This window comes from Spea bombifrons, chromosome 13 (genome assembly GCF_027358695.1).
Source record: "Spea bombifrons isolate aSpeBom1 chromosome 13, aSpeBom1.2.pri, whole genome shotgun sequence".
Taxonomy (NCBI): domain Eukaryota; kingdom Metazoa; phylum Chordata; class Amphibia; order Anura; family Pelobatidae; genus Spea; species Spea bombifrons.
The window spans coordinates 16,570,566-16,587,468 of record NC_071099.1 but is presented as its reverse complement, the minus strand read 5'-3'; the positions used below and the strand labels follow the sequence as shown (position 1 = coordinate 16,587,468).

The following is a 16,903-nucleotide window of genomic DNA, read 5'->3' as shown; positions in this document are numbered from 1 at the left end:
TAATGCAGCATTGCCACCTAGTGGATGGAAAGGGTGAAACATTTTTTTTCTGTACCATTTATGGCAGTTTTATTTAAGAGGGACTAATTAAGGTAATAAGCAATGTGCTTGAAAGGTGCTTGTCCTTGGATTCATCTTGGGTTCCTGTTACCTGTATGCCTGTCCCATGTATGTTTAGGTTCCCCCCACTGTATTAGCCTCTTCCACTTCTGATGGGAGGCTGTTCCACGTATCTACCACCCTCTCTGTATAGTAACACATTCTTACATTACATCCCAAACCTCTGACCCTCAAATCTTAAACTATGGCTTCTTCTTCTACGATTTCTCCTGTGAATGTTACATTTAACTCTTTCCTTCTGTGAGGGTATTTGTTCAACTGACAGCATGCATGTGTTGTGAAATCATACAACTGACCAAAGAAGTGCAACAATAAATTCTTTATTTTTGGCGTGTTGTTATGTTACAGCATCTTAAAACCAGGACAATAAACACCCGTGGTGGGTTCCCATATGTTTCTACTGCTAATGAAGATAGATCAAGGAACACCTAGAAGAACTTAGTTATCTCTTCCAATGAGCAATGGTAGCTTAGGCGTGTTCTTCCCCAAAATTAATGACCAGCAGTTATATATGGATGTACCGAAAATCCTACACTCTTGGGTATTAGCTGAGCTGGACCGTTGATGCTGTGGTCAATGAGATCCACTAATGGTTTATTCTAGTTTTCTCCATAACCTCCATCCACCGACTGTCTAAATTTTCTAAATCCCATTGTTTATGACTTTTCAACCATTTCCTCGACCTTTGCCGATACAACTTTTCCATCCACAATTTCTTCTACTACGGTCTTCACCTTTTTGATGCTGGAAGACGTGATGGTTTCTTTGCTGATGACAGCTGTTAATAGAGCAGAAACAGATCAATAAAACATGTGACATCTGGCATAGTACCCATGAGCCAGGGGCTTGTATATATTATAAAATATACAACGTTTGCTAAGTTGTTTAAAAACTATTTGAATTGGGGGGACCTCTCCCATCTTTATGCCATTAGAGGGGCTGTCAAATACGGCTATAATGGCAGGAGTTCTGCTGGGTATGAATAAATGCCTTTTTGTTTTTTTTTTATTTTTTAGACATTTGTGAAGTTTTTCAACCCATAATTCTACCTAGTATGACCCTAAACACCTGTCCCTCTCCAAATTTCTCACGCCCCGGCCTTGAAATCTACTGTCTTCCATAAAATGATTGCATGATCCGCTGGAGGATCCCCACCGCTGAACCACTAAATATCCTTGAGAGAGACACATCTGCGACCTCAATAACTCACCTTTCTGTGTTTGTGTTGGCTGGACTGTCAAGAAGCTGAAGAAGACAGATAAAAGAACAAGTTAATAAATAACATTATCGACCTAAATGATCTCCTAGAGTATTATATTTTTAGTTTTTCTGATACAATTCTTACAGACACAAATTTATACACAACTACATAAAGAGAAGGACGCACGTTAACTACTGAAGTTTGCTAAAAAATATGGAATTTTATTGACATGTCCACTTTTACCATTATCTATCTAAAAATAACATAACTCATTCTAATCATGTGTCTGGAATTTAAACTCTTCTAATATATTGGTCCTCTACAAACTATCCTGTAACCAGAGTTCCCGACTTCACATAAATATTTAGAGACTAATAACCTGGAATCCTCTCCTTCCAGCAGGCGCCTGTAGGTGGCGATCTCCATCTCCAGTCTGGTTTTGGCATCCAAGAGCCGTTGGTACTCCAGAGAGTGATGCTCTGAGTCAGACCTCACGTTTTGAAGATCCAGCTCAATCTGAGAGATCAACGCTTGCAGACGCTCCAGTTCAGCTCCGTACCGAGCCTCTGTCTCCGATAACGTGTCCTCCATTGCGTGTTTCTAGACAGATTGCAAAACATGGATAAGGACCAAACAAGCACGAAATGCAGAGGAGTGAGAAGACACAATGACATTATGTAAATGCCAGATAAAAAAACCCCAAAAACATTCTCACAAGTGGAAATTCATATAGATACGAACCATATGCTGGAGAGACTGAAGCTCGATTTGTAGGCTCTGTACGGTGCGTTTCATTTCTGTGACCTCTGTTTTTGATGTCTGGAGAGCAAAATCGTTGTTTGCGACTTCCTTATTCAGATTGTCACACTGTGGAAAGAATTTCAATGATATTTAACATGACAACCCAGAAGGAGTCTTAATCTAATTATTTAATGCTTAAAACATGATACAGAACTTTGGGCTTGTGGTGGGCCTGACCTTATAAACCTGCTTTCTCTAGCTGAGAGTTTTAGCTCAAAGTCGGATATATTCCCCTCACACTCTTTTCCTCCAAGTACCTGAGATCTGTGCCACATCTCTACTTCTTGACGGTTCCTCTCGACCATAGTCTCGTACTGTTCCCTCACTTCTGCAAGGATCTTCGACAGGTCGACCGGTGGGGCAGAATCCAGTTCCACGTTAACATTACCTCCGACCTGATCCTTCACATTCAAGAGTTCCTGGTGAAGAAGGAGATATGGTTATGGTTGCAAACAAGACCAACGGGAAGAAATAAAAACAAATTACCCTCTAGTAAATCTCTACCATGACCAAACTCTAGGCCTAGATTTTGTTTATAAATTCAAATGCAAAGAATTTATGAGGTAATTTTGTTACAATTCCCTCCATCAACTCCATCAAGACCATTCTACATTTGGGCTTTCCTTTTTTTTTTTTGTTCACTTTTTACCTCTTCATGGTTCTTCTTCAGAAAAACGAGCTCTTCTTTCAAGCCTTCGATCTCTAGCTCCAAGTCTGACCTGTTAATAGTCAGCTCATCCAGTGCCTTTCGTAGGCCCGCAATGTCACTATCCACGCCAAACCTCATGGCGTGCTCGGACTCATACCTACAAAAGAAGATAGCGTTCACCAACTCAAAAAAAAAATATATCAAAAAATATAGCAAAATCTATATGTTCAGAAGGTAAGAGTTTTGAGCTCATCCACCACCCTAAACCCAAGTAGGCAATTAACGCCCTCTTTACCATTTGCCATCATTAGTGTCACGTATTGTCCGCTTTACTTATACATCAAAAGGAAACATAATAGAGGGAATCCTTTCCGGTGCTTACTTCATTTTGAAGTCGTCCGCAGCCAGTTTGGCATTATCGATCTGCAGGACCAGCCTGGCGTTATCAATGGAGGCATTGAGGATCTAAGGGCAAGAAGAGGACAGGATTTCACATAAAACGACAACTGTTACATTAACGCCGGCGCGAAGCGTTCTATGGAACAGGTACACGGCTGTAGGAGTTACCTGGGCGCTCAGCTGGTTGATGGCGTCATAGTAGTGTGTGAAATCCTGTTTCCCGCTGGCAGCTTTCCTCTCATAAAACTCACGGATTTTAAGTTCCAGCTCACCGTTGGCTTTCTCCAGCGAATGAACCTACAGAGAAAAAGGGCAGTCTGTGAATATCTGGACCAAGACACAGTGATAGAGTAATAAAGTGACAGGGTTATAAGAAGGGGTGAAGGGGAGAGGTTATGTGGAGTAATAGGGGGTATCGTAGGGAAGGGTTATATGGAGTAATAGAGGGTATCGTAGGGAAGGGGTTTATGGAGTAATAGGGGGTATCGTAGGGAAGGGTTATATGGAGTAATAGGGGGTATCGTATGGAAGGGTTATATGGAGTAATAGGGGGTATCATAGGGAAGGGTTATATGGAGTAATAGGGTGTATGGTAAGGAAAGGGTTATATGGAGTAATAGGGGGTATCGTAGGGAAGGGTTATATGGAGTAACAGGGGGTATCGTAGGGAAGGGTTATATGGAGTAATAGGGGGTATCGTAGGGAAGGGTTATATGGAGTAACAGGGGGTATCGTAGGGAAGGGTTATATGGAGTAATAGGGGGTATCATAGGGAAGGGTTATATGGAGTAATAGGGGGTATTGTAGGGAAGGGTTATGTGGAGTAATAGGGGGTATCGTAGGGAAGGGGTATATGAAGTAATAGGGGGTATTGTAGGGAAGGGTTATATGGAGTAATAGGGGGTATCGTAGGGAAGGGTTATGTGGAGTAATAGGGGGTATCGTAGGGAAGGGTTATATGGAGTAATAGGAGATATCGTAGGGAAGGGTTATATGGAGTAATAGGAGATATCGTAGGGAAGGGTTATATGGAGTAATAGGGGGTATAGTAGGGAAGGGTTATATGAAGTAATAGGGGGTATCGTAGTGAAGGGTTATATGGAGTAATAGGGGGTATCGTAGGGAAGGGTTATATGGAGTAATAGGGGGTATCGTAGAGAAGGGTTATATGAAGTAATAGGAAGTATCATATGGAAGGGTTATATGGAGTAATAGGGGGTATCGTAGTGAAGGGTTATATGGAGTAATAGGGGGTATCGTAGGGAAGGGTTATACGGAGTAATAGGAGACGTTATGGAGGGTCTTATGAAGCTATGTTTATATCTAAAGTTCTAATCTAGAACAGAATAAGACTCCTCTGTTATTTATGACGTACGCTCCGTTAGGGGTGTCTGTTAAGTGCTCCCCAAACAGCACAGGTGTACTCACTCGTTCCAAGTAGGAAGCCAGGCGATCGTTCAGGTTCTGCATGACCTCTTTGCCGTTGTTTTGTAAGACCACACTTTCCTGGGCGTAAAACCCCACTCCGGTGCCAGAGCTGACCGAGCTGGCACTTACGGAGGACATTCTGACGCTGCCAGCACCTCCTGCGACACTGCGGGCCCGGTGTACCCCAGAGCCCACCCCTCCGAAACGCATGGACTGAGCAAGACTTCGGCTGGAGAAGCTCATGTCGGCGCTGTAGATATTATAAGAGGAGTTTGGAATAACGGAGCTTTGGAGGATGAGCTGGATACCTTAGCCTCCCCTTTACCTGTCTTATATACCCCATCCAAGGGGTGGGTCTGTAACCGTATCTACAGCGGGGGAACCCGCACAACCACCTGAATGTTTGCACAAAAAGAAAATTCCTTCATGTGAGCATGCGGGAGAGCTGTTATCAGATGAATCCTGGAAATTCCTGTTTCACAAGGTTTTATCCATGGAAAAAAACTCACTGAATTTTCGGAGGGGACCTTTTTTTTAACAGCACCCAAATCAAGCAAATTTTTGCTTAATAAATTGAATGAAAACATATCGATGACTACCATACGACCCCTTTAAATAAGATCTCTTGAAAAAAACGAATGTGAAACAAAATGAATGAAGCCCGTCACTTTTAATCTCAACCTGTTCTGCAAACTATGGGATGTATCAAATTTTAATTAAACTTTAATTAAAATTAATAACTTTTATTAAAAAAAAGATATAACGTGTGTGTGTGCGCCTTGGGAGTTCCTTCACACTAAATGGCCATATATTGAATCCTAACGTGGCTGTAGCGCTTAACATTTTTATTATTATTTATTGCTTTATTTAGCGCCATCATATTCCGTAGCGCTGTACCATGGGTACAATGAGCTTACAATCTAGAGATAGAACTGGATCACTGGGACCTTTTAACAACAAATATATTTAAAGGGTTGACCAGCTTATAGGATTAGGAGATTCACTTTTTCTTAAATGTCATAAAACTTTATATTTTAATACAGGTCAACGTTTAATAATGTGGCCCATTTTTTGGGGGGCCAATACTCTACTTGTATTCCAACCAATGCAGGTTCGATATACATGTTCTAAAACATAGCACAGATATGTAACTGGCCTGAACTGTCCGCATCTAGCACCGGAAAATTTTAATGACAATCATTAGCTAAAGAACCAGCAGAGCCCCCGCATCTCGTCACACCGGTCTGTGCCGTAGAACCTGTTTGGTTGTTCATGTCACCCGATATTGGTGCTTCCTAGTGATGCCCTCTGGCTTCATAACTCCTATTAATAATACAAATACATGCATATGCGGTGAAAATAGTGGCACACTCCGACAAAACTTGGTCTTGGCTCTTTTTTTCTACTCATTGACTCAACTTTGAACTCAACTCGGTGTAGATGTGTCTCCTGGGCACCAGACATCCCAGGCGGCTGCCTTCGGGCACCCAGATCATAAAGACGTTCTCAGTTATCAGTTTGTTGATTACTCTGAGTACGATTGTACAGAATTTTTTAAGCATACTGGACAAAACAAGATTTGGGAAAGTGACAAGCCCAAGTAATCCATCCCTAATAATATACTTTTTATTATCGGGGGTTTAAAGGAGCGGTCAGGTCATCTTTCCATGACTTACTGCTACTTTTTAACTAAAGCCCTACCCTGAGCGCCAGGTATTTGAGTGAACCTCAAGTTGCGAGGAGTATAAGCAGCACAGCTAGTATTCTTTTATGAGGATGTTGCATTAACCTCGCTAATTCTTAAGAAGTGCTGTAGCCAAAGGCTGTGTATTTCTGGACAGCAGACTTGCAGACTGTCAATCATACAGGGTGTGAGTGCCTTTTAGCGGTAAGGACATCATTTCAGAATGAAAAGCAGATGCCTACAAGAAATACGAAACCCGGAGGATACGTTAAAGAACCGTCGCTTCAAAACAAGTTATATTTATATATTGTCTGTGGGACAAGCACAAAGCTCCGTTTCTAAGACAGTTGCTGCCGGTGTTGTGATGGAGGCTCCCAATGGTCTCTCTAATTAAATATTGCTGCAACTACGAGAGGTGAGGGAGACACCTGGTTGCTCAGTATGAGTCAAGTTGGAACCTGACCCAGGAACAGCCTGTTAAGCCACATGAGAACCAGGCTAGGCTCCCTTGCAATATGAAGTCTCCCCAATCATCGGGAGTCATCTTTTGAGGTTGACCACTGCGAGAAGCAGAAATGATGGGCTTGTGTTGTCCTTGTCCTCTGACAGAACTCTCTGTTCTTTTAAGACCAATTTCACTTGCTTTCAGCCATGATAGAAAATGACTTCATAAACATCATGGGAATCAACAGCTTACATTGTATCCCTTGAATATATAGCAAGGTTGATCTCATGTTGCTATAAAGACTGTTTGCTAGCTATGGAATGAAGAAGTCACTTATCATTCCAAACAATTATCTCAACAAAGGAGAAATCTGTTACGTTTCTGGGAGGGGAACCCTGATGAAGAATGGCAGATAACAACAAGAGAGGTCATTTGATGAGTGACCCAACCTGTTTAGACAGGTATTAGCAGGTCAGGGTTTTTTTAGTAAGAACCGGAGAAACCAGTAGGTTCCCTTTCATCGATGTGTCTACGATGCACCCAGGATACTAAAACCATAAAAAAATGTGTTTTCACAATGTCCGAGAACATACATTATAGTTAGTCCTAGGTCAATGGGAGTCATTGACTTTAATGGTTTCATATAATAAAACCAATTTCCTGGCATCATTTTTATAAAAGGTGTCAATATGCTCCTTGGAATTATTAACCCTTGAAAGTAATACACAAGGAAACAAACTGCTAAAAGATTTTTATATTTATCTTTTAGAGAGCTTACAGTAAAATCTATGATTTTTGATTATAGATGTAAGGTATGAAGGTGAGTGACAGCTGGGGGACTATTTGAATCAAATTATACTAATTTACATTCATATACATTTCTTTCATACATTAGAACCACTAGAGGTCTATTGTATCCACATATATCCAAACACATACAGCCATATAATAGTAAATTATTTACTGGTCCCAGACTGATGTTCTAGACAGAATAATAGGAAGAGAAACATACTCAAAAAAAGAAAAGAAGACTTCTAGTATTATTTATTGATTTATATAGCTTGTTAAATCCCTCCAGGGTAAAAATAAAGCCTATTTGTCTTCCCTAGGGGCCCCTTGTTTGAAAATAAAATATTATTTTTTCCCTAGGGACCCTCATAATACTAAGGAACTACAAATTCATCTAACCCCTGTGTTACATGTCCCTATTCATGGTAGAGATGCAGGGGGAGTGTGGGACTGGGTGAGAGTCCCTAGGGAAATACCACTCTGATGGATGCCTTATAACAGAAGGAAGAATACATTGGCCCTCTAGTGGATACAAAGCGTACAACATTTTTAGACAGGATAAGGTGAATGCCTGTGACCTCTAGTGCTTGCAAAACATAAAACACTTTTACACTAGATAAGATAGTGAAATCTAGTGGTTAAAAAGCTTTAAATGTATTATTAATTATTGATTTATTTATTATTTATTATGTAGCACTGTAGCAATATGGGCAACATATTATATCTGTAAAAAATATAATCCAGTTGTTATTAGCGATTCTTTCAGACCAGAAAGCATTATCCACAAACAAGATATCTGAAATATATAGAACTTTAAACCCAAGTCAAAGATGCCACAACATATAGATGACACACGCTCATCTTTGGAGGCAGAAGGTTGAGGGTTTCATTTCATGCTGTTTTGTCATGTCCATCACAGGATTTAGCAAACCTGGAAAAAAAAGTAAACACCAACACTCCTTCACAATCGGCAGCTTCTCTGAGCCACATCATAGGGCCTTGCGAGGATTCCAAACATTTACAAAGATTCATAACATTTTAATCTCACAGGCCATTGCTGCACCCCATTGATCAGTCCTTCCACCCAGGTGTTATGCTGTACCCCCGTCAATATTTGCCTCAGAATATAGTGATAGGTGTTATGCTGTACCCCTGTCAATGTTTGCCTCAGTATATAGTGATAGGTGTTATGCTGTACCACTGTCAGTGCGTGCCTCAGTATATAGTGATAGGTGTTATGCTGTACCACTGTCAGTGCGTGCCTCAGTATATAGTGATAGGTGTTATGCTGTACCACTGTCAGTGCGTGCCTCAGTATATAGTGATAGGTGTTATGCTGTACCACTGTCAGTGCGCGCCTTAGTATATATATATATATATACTTTTGTTAAGCAGCTTTTTTTTGTGGCCCCTGTTGGGGTGCATACATTTTAAAAAAAAAATCTTGCTTAGAAACAGCAATGCCTGTCATTCATATTTAACCCTGTAAGTGCCAAAAATAAATATGTATGTGCACTAAATGAGTTAGTGGGCAATTAGAGTTAAATAAAGTCATAGCAAAACCACAAAAACTGCCCTGGGCATTTATTGTAAACATGGCAAAAATAGACTGGTCCTGAAGAGGTTAATCTATCAGCCCACTAGCAACATGGCGGCTACTGCCTCAGTCCCACCCATAAACTCCCATAATCACAAACAAGCAGCGCTCATTGGGCGGACCCTTGTACGTGCTGACGTCAGTGCCTGAGCTGGGGGGTATATAAGGTAGCGCAGAAGACAGAACCATCGTGTACGCGCTTAAGAAACTTGCTGATACCGAGCTTCGCCGCCGTTCCCACAAAGCAAAACCCGTTCTATCGTATGTCAGCTATCCAGAACCTCCAGGCTTTCGGTGAGTCACCGCACGCTTATTTTTTTTGGGAGCCGTGGGATGGATTTGTTGTTACGCGGCCCCGTTACCCGTTAATTTGCTTAATATAACGGTAACACTCCTCACGGATTACCGGTTGATTTTGTTTGTTCTCGGTGCGTTACGAGAACGTCCGCGTTTAACACGGGGACGTTTGTAGCTACCCTATGCTGGTTCGGCGTTGTCTCAGGGCCGGTGGTTTTGAGATGGCGGCTGCTGGCGCCTAGTTTCCTGGGTAATGGCCAATATTTGGCTTGCGTCATGACGCAGGTGGGCGGGGTTGGGTAATACTTCCGCTTGTCAACGTTCCTCAGCTTTTATGGTTACAGATACTTTTAACTCTTTGTTGTAGGAATGATATATATATTATGGGTGTTAAATGCTAAAGAACTTTACTGGTTACTGTCTGCTCTGCTTAACTTGTATTATGCTTCCCTGTTTATTGCAGACCCCTTTGCTGATGCAAGTAAGGGTGATGACTGGCTCCCAGCCGGGACAGAGGATTCCATTCATATAAGGATTCAACAGAGAAACGGCAGGAAGACCCTTACAACTGTTCAAGGCATATCTGATGACTACGACAAGAAGAAACTAGTTAAAGCCTTTAAAAAGGTAGTTTATTTGTGTTCCTTATCCCACGCGCTGACCGCTTGCGCATCAGACGGCTCGTACTTACACTCGGCAATCCTTAATTGTAATTCCAGAAGTTTGCTTGCAATGGTACTGTGGTTGACCATCCAGAATACGGAGAGGTGATCCAGCTTCAGGGAGACCAGCGCAAGAATGCGTGCCAGTTCCTTACGGAGGTAAGATCTCTTGCCTTTGCTAAACATTTTCTAGTCTATATTCCTACTTTCATTAAGGAAATCCTCTGTGAATTATGCATAGTGTTGGAATAGTTCTCTTAATATCTGTGTCTCCTGCAGGTCGGCCTTTGTAAAGATGATCAATTGAAGGTCCATGGATTTTAGCGTTCCAGGCTTTCTGCTTTACATTGCCAAAGGAACCCTCGGAAATGCATAAGGACTCCGACACGTGGCAGGATTTTAAGTACTTTGTTTTGTGTATACCTTGTTGATGTTAAGAACTGTAATAAACCTTTTAAACTGCACCATGTATAATCATTCTGCTGGGTTAATACAATCTAGGTATCTGTCTAGGGACACCTCTCCTAGTTAAGGTTATTTTTTTGTTTTGTTTTTTCAAGCGTGCTCACAGGTGTAGGGAAAAGAAAATAAAAAGGCTGACATGTCATCTCCAGAGACCACCACCAGCAGTAAAATGGGTGGTAAGGCGCTCGGTGACTTTACATGTGGGAACATCATAGGATGCCATCTTTCTCAGGTGTCTGTCCATGAAATCTGACATGCTCCAGCTGGCCAGGTCCACAGTAACGTCTATCACAAAGTGATAGCTTAAACACACAGAGATGGGGGGGGGCACAACGTGGTATAGCCCAAACAAGGCATTTTAGTGCTCTGAACTGGCTAACAAGCAATGCTACAGAGGAAAGGTGACTTACATCACCTTTCCTCTGTAGCCTTGCTTGCTAGCCAGTTCAGAGCTCTTTAAAATGCCTTGTTTAGGAAAGATATGGCTTGCAAGTTGATAAACCTTTGCTGTGCAGGTGAGGTACATCCCGTTGCCTGGCATATGGCCCAGTGCTGGCCAGACAATAAAGTACAGATGGGAGATTGCAGAGTAACCGTATGATTTAAGGAAGTGTTTGGATGGTGCATGCAGTATTCAAGGGGAAACGCCGACGCGGCACATTGTATAATGGAAAAGCTTTTTTGTTATTGTATTTATTTTTAACCCAGTAGTCTTTGGGGGGTTTTCTTTCCATTGAAACTGGATTGCAATTTTTTATTTTTTTTTGTCCTTTACCTTCCCTGTTAAATCAATAAAGGTTATTGGTAATCCAGTTATGTATTTGAAGGCTCTTTGTGTTTTGCTAATCTTAACTACATTCCCTGTACTAGTGGGGCTGTTGCCCCTGAAATCCTAGAACCAGATTTGCTCAGATATAAGACTAGGTTTTTCTTTTTCCAGGGCAAATGTCACATTCAAGGTCTTATAATTGGGCCTCAAATAGACGTGTTACAACAAGGTCCAGATCCCCTGCAGGGCACCTGGATCCTGCTCGGCAGCCAGTGGGTGTCTGCGTGACAACTTCCGCTGCGGCCTGTGCTTCCTCTTGGGCTTCTATGCCCATGTGACACGGAGTTTGTGCGAATTGGGTATACGTTCTCCGCAGCAATGTGGACAACCTCCGCTACTATCCAATGCTGAGACTTTTGTGATGGATCACTGGGGTTCCATAACCTTCAGCAGAGGTTGTCAGCACATGTCGTGCAGATGTTCCCTAGCTGCCCCCATTAGACAAAGGTAATTTTTTTGGCAGCGACTTAAGGGTCTGGGGAAGCATTAGGTCAGGGGGGGCAGAGTGGCATATATAAGGCATTCCTGTAGGCAGTGGCATATATGGGGTGAACAGGCATTTCTGGGGGTGGGCAGAGTGGCATAATGGGGGTTAAAAGCCATATCATAGAGAGAGTGGCATATAGGCAGGTATAAGGCATATCTTGGGGGCAGAGTAGCAAGCAATGGGGCAGATGTGCATAACTGGGGGGTTGGTTGGCAAATAAAAGGAAATAAAAACAAAAAAATATTTTGGATCTGGCAAAAACCACCCCTTCGTGTCTAATGTCTGGCCAAGGCAGCACACAACTCTAGTGATCACTGAGTGTAAATCATGCTTGGAAAACAGGATCACATAGACACCCATGAAAAGAATATTTAGTTTGTTTTCAAACCAAGTTGAATTTCTTTATTCTTTGCCGTTACGGCTAACGGTCCCAATAGCTTCTAAACGTGCCCAAAATACGGGACGTCGTAACCACAACACGAGACAACATGCAAAATGTGTCCAACAGTCTTACATAATTGCTGATGACCTCATTTAGCGGAAGTCATTTGTTTGCTCGCGTAATATTATCTGCAAAGGGAAATCCTCCCTTACCCCGCAGGAACCCTCCCCTTACACACTAGGACACGGGCAGCCATTATTAGTTTGGGCAAAACTACCGAAATACAGAACCGATCAGATATCCGTAACGGGAACACAAATTAAGATAATAGTAATAATAATAATTTAAGTAAAGAGATTTAGACAACATGTCATTTCAATGACAGGCGCTTAGGGTCACAGGCTAAGAAAACCCCATAGAAGGATCTACAAGCACCAAAACAAGAATGACGCACCCAAATATGCCTATAAACGACAATTCACAATAGCGACACCTATAACTAATGTTTACTTTTCCTTTATATGCGGATCTGATGTTAATTGACCCGTTGTCTACTGGAATAGGTATAGCTCATGGGATCAGATGGCCATGTTGAGTATATATTTTGTGTATTGAAGGCCGATATCAGACATATAGCATATAGGCCAGTGCTGCGACCACACCAGGGCTGTGGGGGCCATGATAGCTGAATCACAATGCTGTTGGATGATCTGTTTACTTGTAGTGGCCGAGAGATAATTATATAAATATAAAACAAGAACATAGAAAACACGGTTTATTAAACCCACGAAATGAGCATTTTTATGGAATCTCAAAAAGATCACACACGGGTCACGGTTATACTATTTCAAGGAAACGTTTAATATTTCAGCCCATTAGCAACATGGCGGCTACTGCCGCAGTCCCACCCATAAACTCCTACAATCATAAACAAGCATCGCTCATGGGGCGGGCCCTGGTGCGTGCTGACGTCAGTGCCCTAGCTGAGGGTATATAAGGTAGCGCAGCCATTAAGTCGTGTACGTGTTCCCTGAGCTCTGTAGCTGTACCCGTCTCAGAAACCTTCTGTAACCGAGCTTTGCCGCCGTCGTCCCCACCGAGAAAATCCCATCCTATCGTATGTCAGCTATCCAGAACCTCCAGGCTTTCGGTGAGTCCCCTAGTCTATTTCACTGGTTTTTTTTTTTTTGGTTTTTTTTTTTAACCGTGGTTTTGGTGTTACGCGGTTCCGCTACGCTTTAATGCGCTTAATATAACGTTAACCTTAACACTTATATCACTAACTACCGGCTGAGTTTTGTTTTGGTGTTTTTTGTTTTTTTTTTCGTTCTCGGTGCTCTATGAAGTAACGTATTAACTACTAATGTCCTGTGGTTTCGTGTTATTTAAACGTAGAACTATAAACAATTTACGACGTCCGCGTTTATCGTGGGGACGTTTGTAATGACCCTGTACCGGTTTGGGGCTGTCTCGGTAGAGCCGGTGTTTCTGTGGCGGTTCTAAGATGGCGGCCGTTGGCTCCCAGTTTCTTGGCGAAAAGCCAATATTTGGCTTGCGTCATGACGCAGGTGGGCGGGACTCGGTAATGCCACGCCTGTTTCGTTTATCAACGCCCCTCGCCTTCTATGGTTACAGAGTCTGTAACTCTTTGTAGGAATGTTCCATCCCCTGATAACTTAATGATTCGATTATATATAACTTTGTATTTTTTGGGGGTGTTAAATGCTAAAGAACTTTACTGGTTAATTTCTGCTCTGCTTAACTTGTGTTTATGCTTCCCTGTTTATTGCAGACCCCTTTGCTGATGCAAGTAAGGGTGATGACTGGCTCCCAGCCGGGACAGAGGATTCCATTCATATAAGGATTCAACAGAGAAACGGCAGGAAGACCCTTACAACTGTTCAAGGCATATCTGATGACTACGACAAGAAGAAACTAGTTAAAGCCTTTAAAAAGGTAGTTTATTTGTGTTTATCCTACGCACTGACCGCTTGCGCATCAGACGGCTCGTGCTTACACTCGGCAATCCTTAATTGTAATTACAGAAGTTTGCTTGCAATGGTACTGTGGTTGACCATCCAGAATACGGAGAGGTGATCCAGCTTCAGGGAGATCAGCGTAAGAATGCGTGCCAGTTCCTTACGGAGGTAAGATCTTTTGCCTTTGCTAAAATTTCTGTAGGCTCCACTACTGGCTGCTATTGTATAATACGATGGCTACTGTAGTGGTAGGCTCTGTGAATTATGCATGATGTTGGAATAGTTATCTTAATCTCTGTATCTCCCGCAGGTCGGCCTTTGTAAGGATGACCAACTGAAGGTCCATGGATTTTAACTTTCCAGGCTTTCTGCTTTACATTGCCAAAGGAACCCTAGGAAATGCATAAGGACTCCGACACGTGGCAGGATTTTAAATATTTTGTTTTGTGTATACCTTGTTGACCTTAAGGACTATAATAAACCTTTTAAATTGTACCATGTATAATCATTCTGCTGGGTTAATACAATCTAGGTATCTGTCAAGGGACACCTCTCCTCCTAATTCTTGATGTTGTCTTTCAAGGGTACTCATAGCTTGCTGCAGTGGGGGAGGGGGGTGAAAAGGCTGACATGTCATCTCCAGAGACCACCAGCAGCAGTAAAATGGGTGGTAAAGAGCTCAGTGACTTTACACGTGGGAACATCATAGGATGCCATCTTTCTCGGATGTCTGTCCGTGAAATTTCTGATATGCTCGAACTGCCCAGGTCCACAGTAACTGCTGTTATTATGAAGTGGCAGCGTTTAGGAGCAACAGCTGTTCAGCCACAAAGCGATAGATCAAAAACACTCAGAGATGGGGACCACAAAGTGGTATAGCAAGTAAATCTCCTCTCCTCTGCAGCATAACTCATGAGAGTTTCAAGCTCCATAACATGCCGGGTTTAGGAAAGATGTGTCCCACAAGTTGATATACCTTCGCTGTGCAGGTGAGGCACATGCCGATGCTTAGCGTACGGCCCAGTGCTGGCCAGAGTAAAAGCAGATGGAAGGTTGCAGATTAGCCGTATGATAAAGGAAATGTTTGGTTGGTGCATACTGTAGTTCAAGAGGCAACGCTGATGCGGCACATTGTTATGGAAAAGGTTCTTTTGTAAATGCGTTTAATTTTTGTTTTAATAAACTTTTTTTAAAACCAATACTGTTTGGGGTTTTTCTTTCCACAAACTGGATTGCTACAGGCTTTTTTGTTTGTCAAATTAATGAAGCTGACCCGTTATTGGGAAGCCATTTGTTTTTGAAGGTTCTTCACATTGTTAATCTTAACTAGATTTCCTGTACTAGTAAGGATGTTGCCCCTGAAATCCTAGAATTTTTTTTTTCTGCCGCACTGAGTATGTCGGTTGTATGCGGACTTGTGATTTCAATTTCTACCTGTTGGGATCCTTTCTGTCATTCAAGTTGCCATTACACAGGCGAGTGAAAGAATATGGTAGGAAATATCATACTGTGGATTATAAACCAAAAAATTAAAATTCTTCGAGATTTAAAATCCTATGGGGGGGGGGAGTGACAAAATTGCCCTGTACCCCACGTATGGTTGATGTCTTCTGGATTCTCTTTGATCCTCAATGATGTGCTATAAATACTTAAAGCAAATTAGTATGAGTGGGACAACAGGTGCGAAGGGGAAAAAGCAATTGCTGATAATGAAGTCCTTATCCATTTGAATACACAGATATTACGTAGCCGATCTAGTCTGTAATGAGACATGGATGTTTGTTGGAGAATACTTTGCCTTAATTACCCTTTTGTTGTTCAGAGCCCGGTAACCAAAGCAATGCAGCCAGAGGAACGCTGTTATCGGACTGTTCGGTCACATACGACAATGGCAGTGGCTCTTAATGTTATGGATATTGTGAAGGAATGTAGAGAAAGTTCAGGGGGAGCTGTTTTTATTCGAAACAACATTTGGGGGTGTTCCAAAAGGACGAGGTTCCTGACACCTTCTGGACTCACCGTTCATTATAGAACTTTTGAAAATAGGTTCCGCCAGAGTAACGAGGCGCAGCAGCATTAGTAGTAGGGCGCTGGGCCTGGGCAGGCAGACGCTGGCAGATGATACGCCCATGCAGCCCCGCTGAACAGGACTGTATTTCTCCAGTATTATATATAATACAAATTATATTGTCACCGATATTTATCAATGAAGAATAATAAACGATATGATAGAAAGATTATAAAAAAAATAACTTGTCCACAAATTGTTCATAAATGGGCAACTGTCAATCAACGAAACTCTACAAAGGAACAGGTGCCAAAATGTCTGCCGCAGCCCCTGTTCGCAGCACATTTTCTGCACCAAAATAAACTGTTAATTCCCTTGCAGTGCTGTATGTAAGCAAGAAGCATCAATCTATGGTCACACTCCAACTCTCATCAGTCTATAACTGCCTACTGGCAAGTTAAAAATGGCGGCAACACACACACATCTACTGCTTGTCCCTCCCCTTGTAAATGCTGATTGGCCAGAGTGAAAAAACTAAGGAAACACTCCCACAGGTTGTTGGACCCATCAATCACAGCCATAACGTCCTATCAGTACCTATCAGTCATTCATATGTATCAGCCTACACAGTCCCGCCCACTTTACCTCATCAACAAGCGCCAAAATGGCTTGTAACCGTGG

The 16,903-nt window shown here is 42.2% G+C and overlaps 3 protein-coding genes across 3 annotated transcripts; 2 read left to right on the top strand and 1 right to left on the bottom strand.

The window, feature by feature from the left end:
- Positions 1-424: 424 nt before the first annotated feature.
- Positions 425-5,004, bottom strand: LOC128471214 (keratin, type I cytoskeletal 47 kDa-like). The gene is made up of 9 exons (XM_053453100.1): positions 4,599-5,004; positions 3,339-3,467; positions 3,154-3,236; positions 2,772-2,928; positions 2,380-2,541; positions 2,063-2,188; positions 1,701-1,921; positions 1,331-1,365; positions 425-898 (listed from the first exon to the last, which is right to left on the bottom strand). Exons 1-9 carry the CDS (start codon positions 4,839-4,841, stop codon positions 777-779), a joined length of 1,278 nt encoding a protein of 425 aa, XP_053309075.1. The 5' UTR covers positions 4,842-5,004; the 3' UTR covers positions 425-776.
- A 4,247-nt stretch (positions 5,005-9,251) lies between these two features.
- On the top strand, positions 9,252-10,536 carry LOC128471110 (eukaryotic translation initiation factor 1-like). Its single transcript, XM_053452971.1, has 4 exons — positions 9,252-9,407; positions 9,874-10,037; positions 10,130-10,231; positions 10,352-10,536. Exons 1-4 carry the CDS (start codon positions 9,377-9,379, stop codon positions 10,394-10,396), a joined length of 342 nt encoding a protein of 113 aa, XP_053308946.1. The 5' UTR covers positions 9,252-9,376; the 3' UTR covers positions 10,397-10,536.
- A 2,698-nt stretch (positions 10,537-13,234) lies between these two features.
- On the top strand, positions 13,235-14,709 carry LOC128471320 (eukaryotic translation initiation factor 1-like). Its single transcript, XM_053453235.1, has 4 exons — positions 13,235-13,385; positions 14,028-14,191; positions 14,281-14,382; positions 14,525-14,709. The coding sequence occupies exons 1-4, from the start codon at positions 13,355-13,357 to the stop codon at positions 14,567-14,569; spliced, it is 342 nt and encodes a 113-aa protein (XP_053309210.1). The 5' UTR covers positions 13,235-13,354; the 3' UTR covers positions 14,570-14,709.
- Positions 14,710-16,903: the final 2,194 nt, after the last annotated feature.

Coding starts and splice junctions, on each gene's coding strand:
- LOC128471110 (XM_053452971.1), top strand. CDS start 9,377: ATGTCAGCTATCCAGAACCTCCAGGCTTTCG. Junction 10,038..10,129: donor TAGTTAAAGCCTTTAAAAAG/GTAGTTTATTTG, acceptor TTGTAATTCCAG/AAGTTTGCTTGCAATGGTAC. Junction 10,232..10,351: donor CGTGCCAGTTCCTTACGGAG/GTAAGATCTCTT, acceptor TGTCTCCTGCAG/GTCGGCCTTTGTAAAGATGA.
- LOC128471320 (XM_053453235.1), top strand. CDS start 13,355: ATGTCAGCTATCCAGAACCTCCAGGCTTTCG. Junction 14,192..14,280: donor TAGTTAAAGCCTTTAAAAAG/GTAGTTTATTTG, acceptor TTGTAATTACAG/AAGTTTGCTTGCAATGGTAC. Junction 14,383..14,524: donor CGTGCCAGTTCCTTACGGAG/GTAAGATCTTTT, acceptor TATCTCCCGCAG/GTCGGCCTTTGTAAGGATGA.
- LOC128471214 (XM_053453100.1), bottom strand. CDS start 4,841: ATGAGCTTCTCCAGCCGAAGTCTTGCTCAGTCCATGCGTTTCGGAGGG. Junction 2,189..2,379: donor AGATGTGGCACAGATCTCAG/GTACTTGGAGGA, acceptor TTCTTTCCACAG/TGTGACAATCTGAATAAGGA. Junction 899..1,330: donor GCCAACACAAACACAGAAAG/GTGAGTTATTGA, acceptor CTCTATTAACAG/CTGTCATCAGCAAAGAAACC.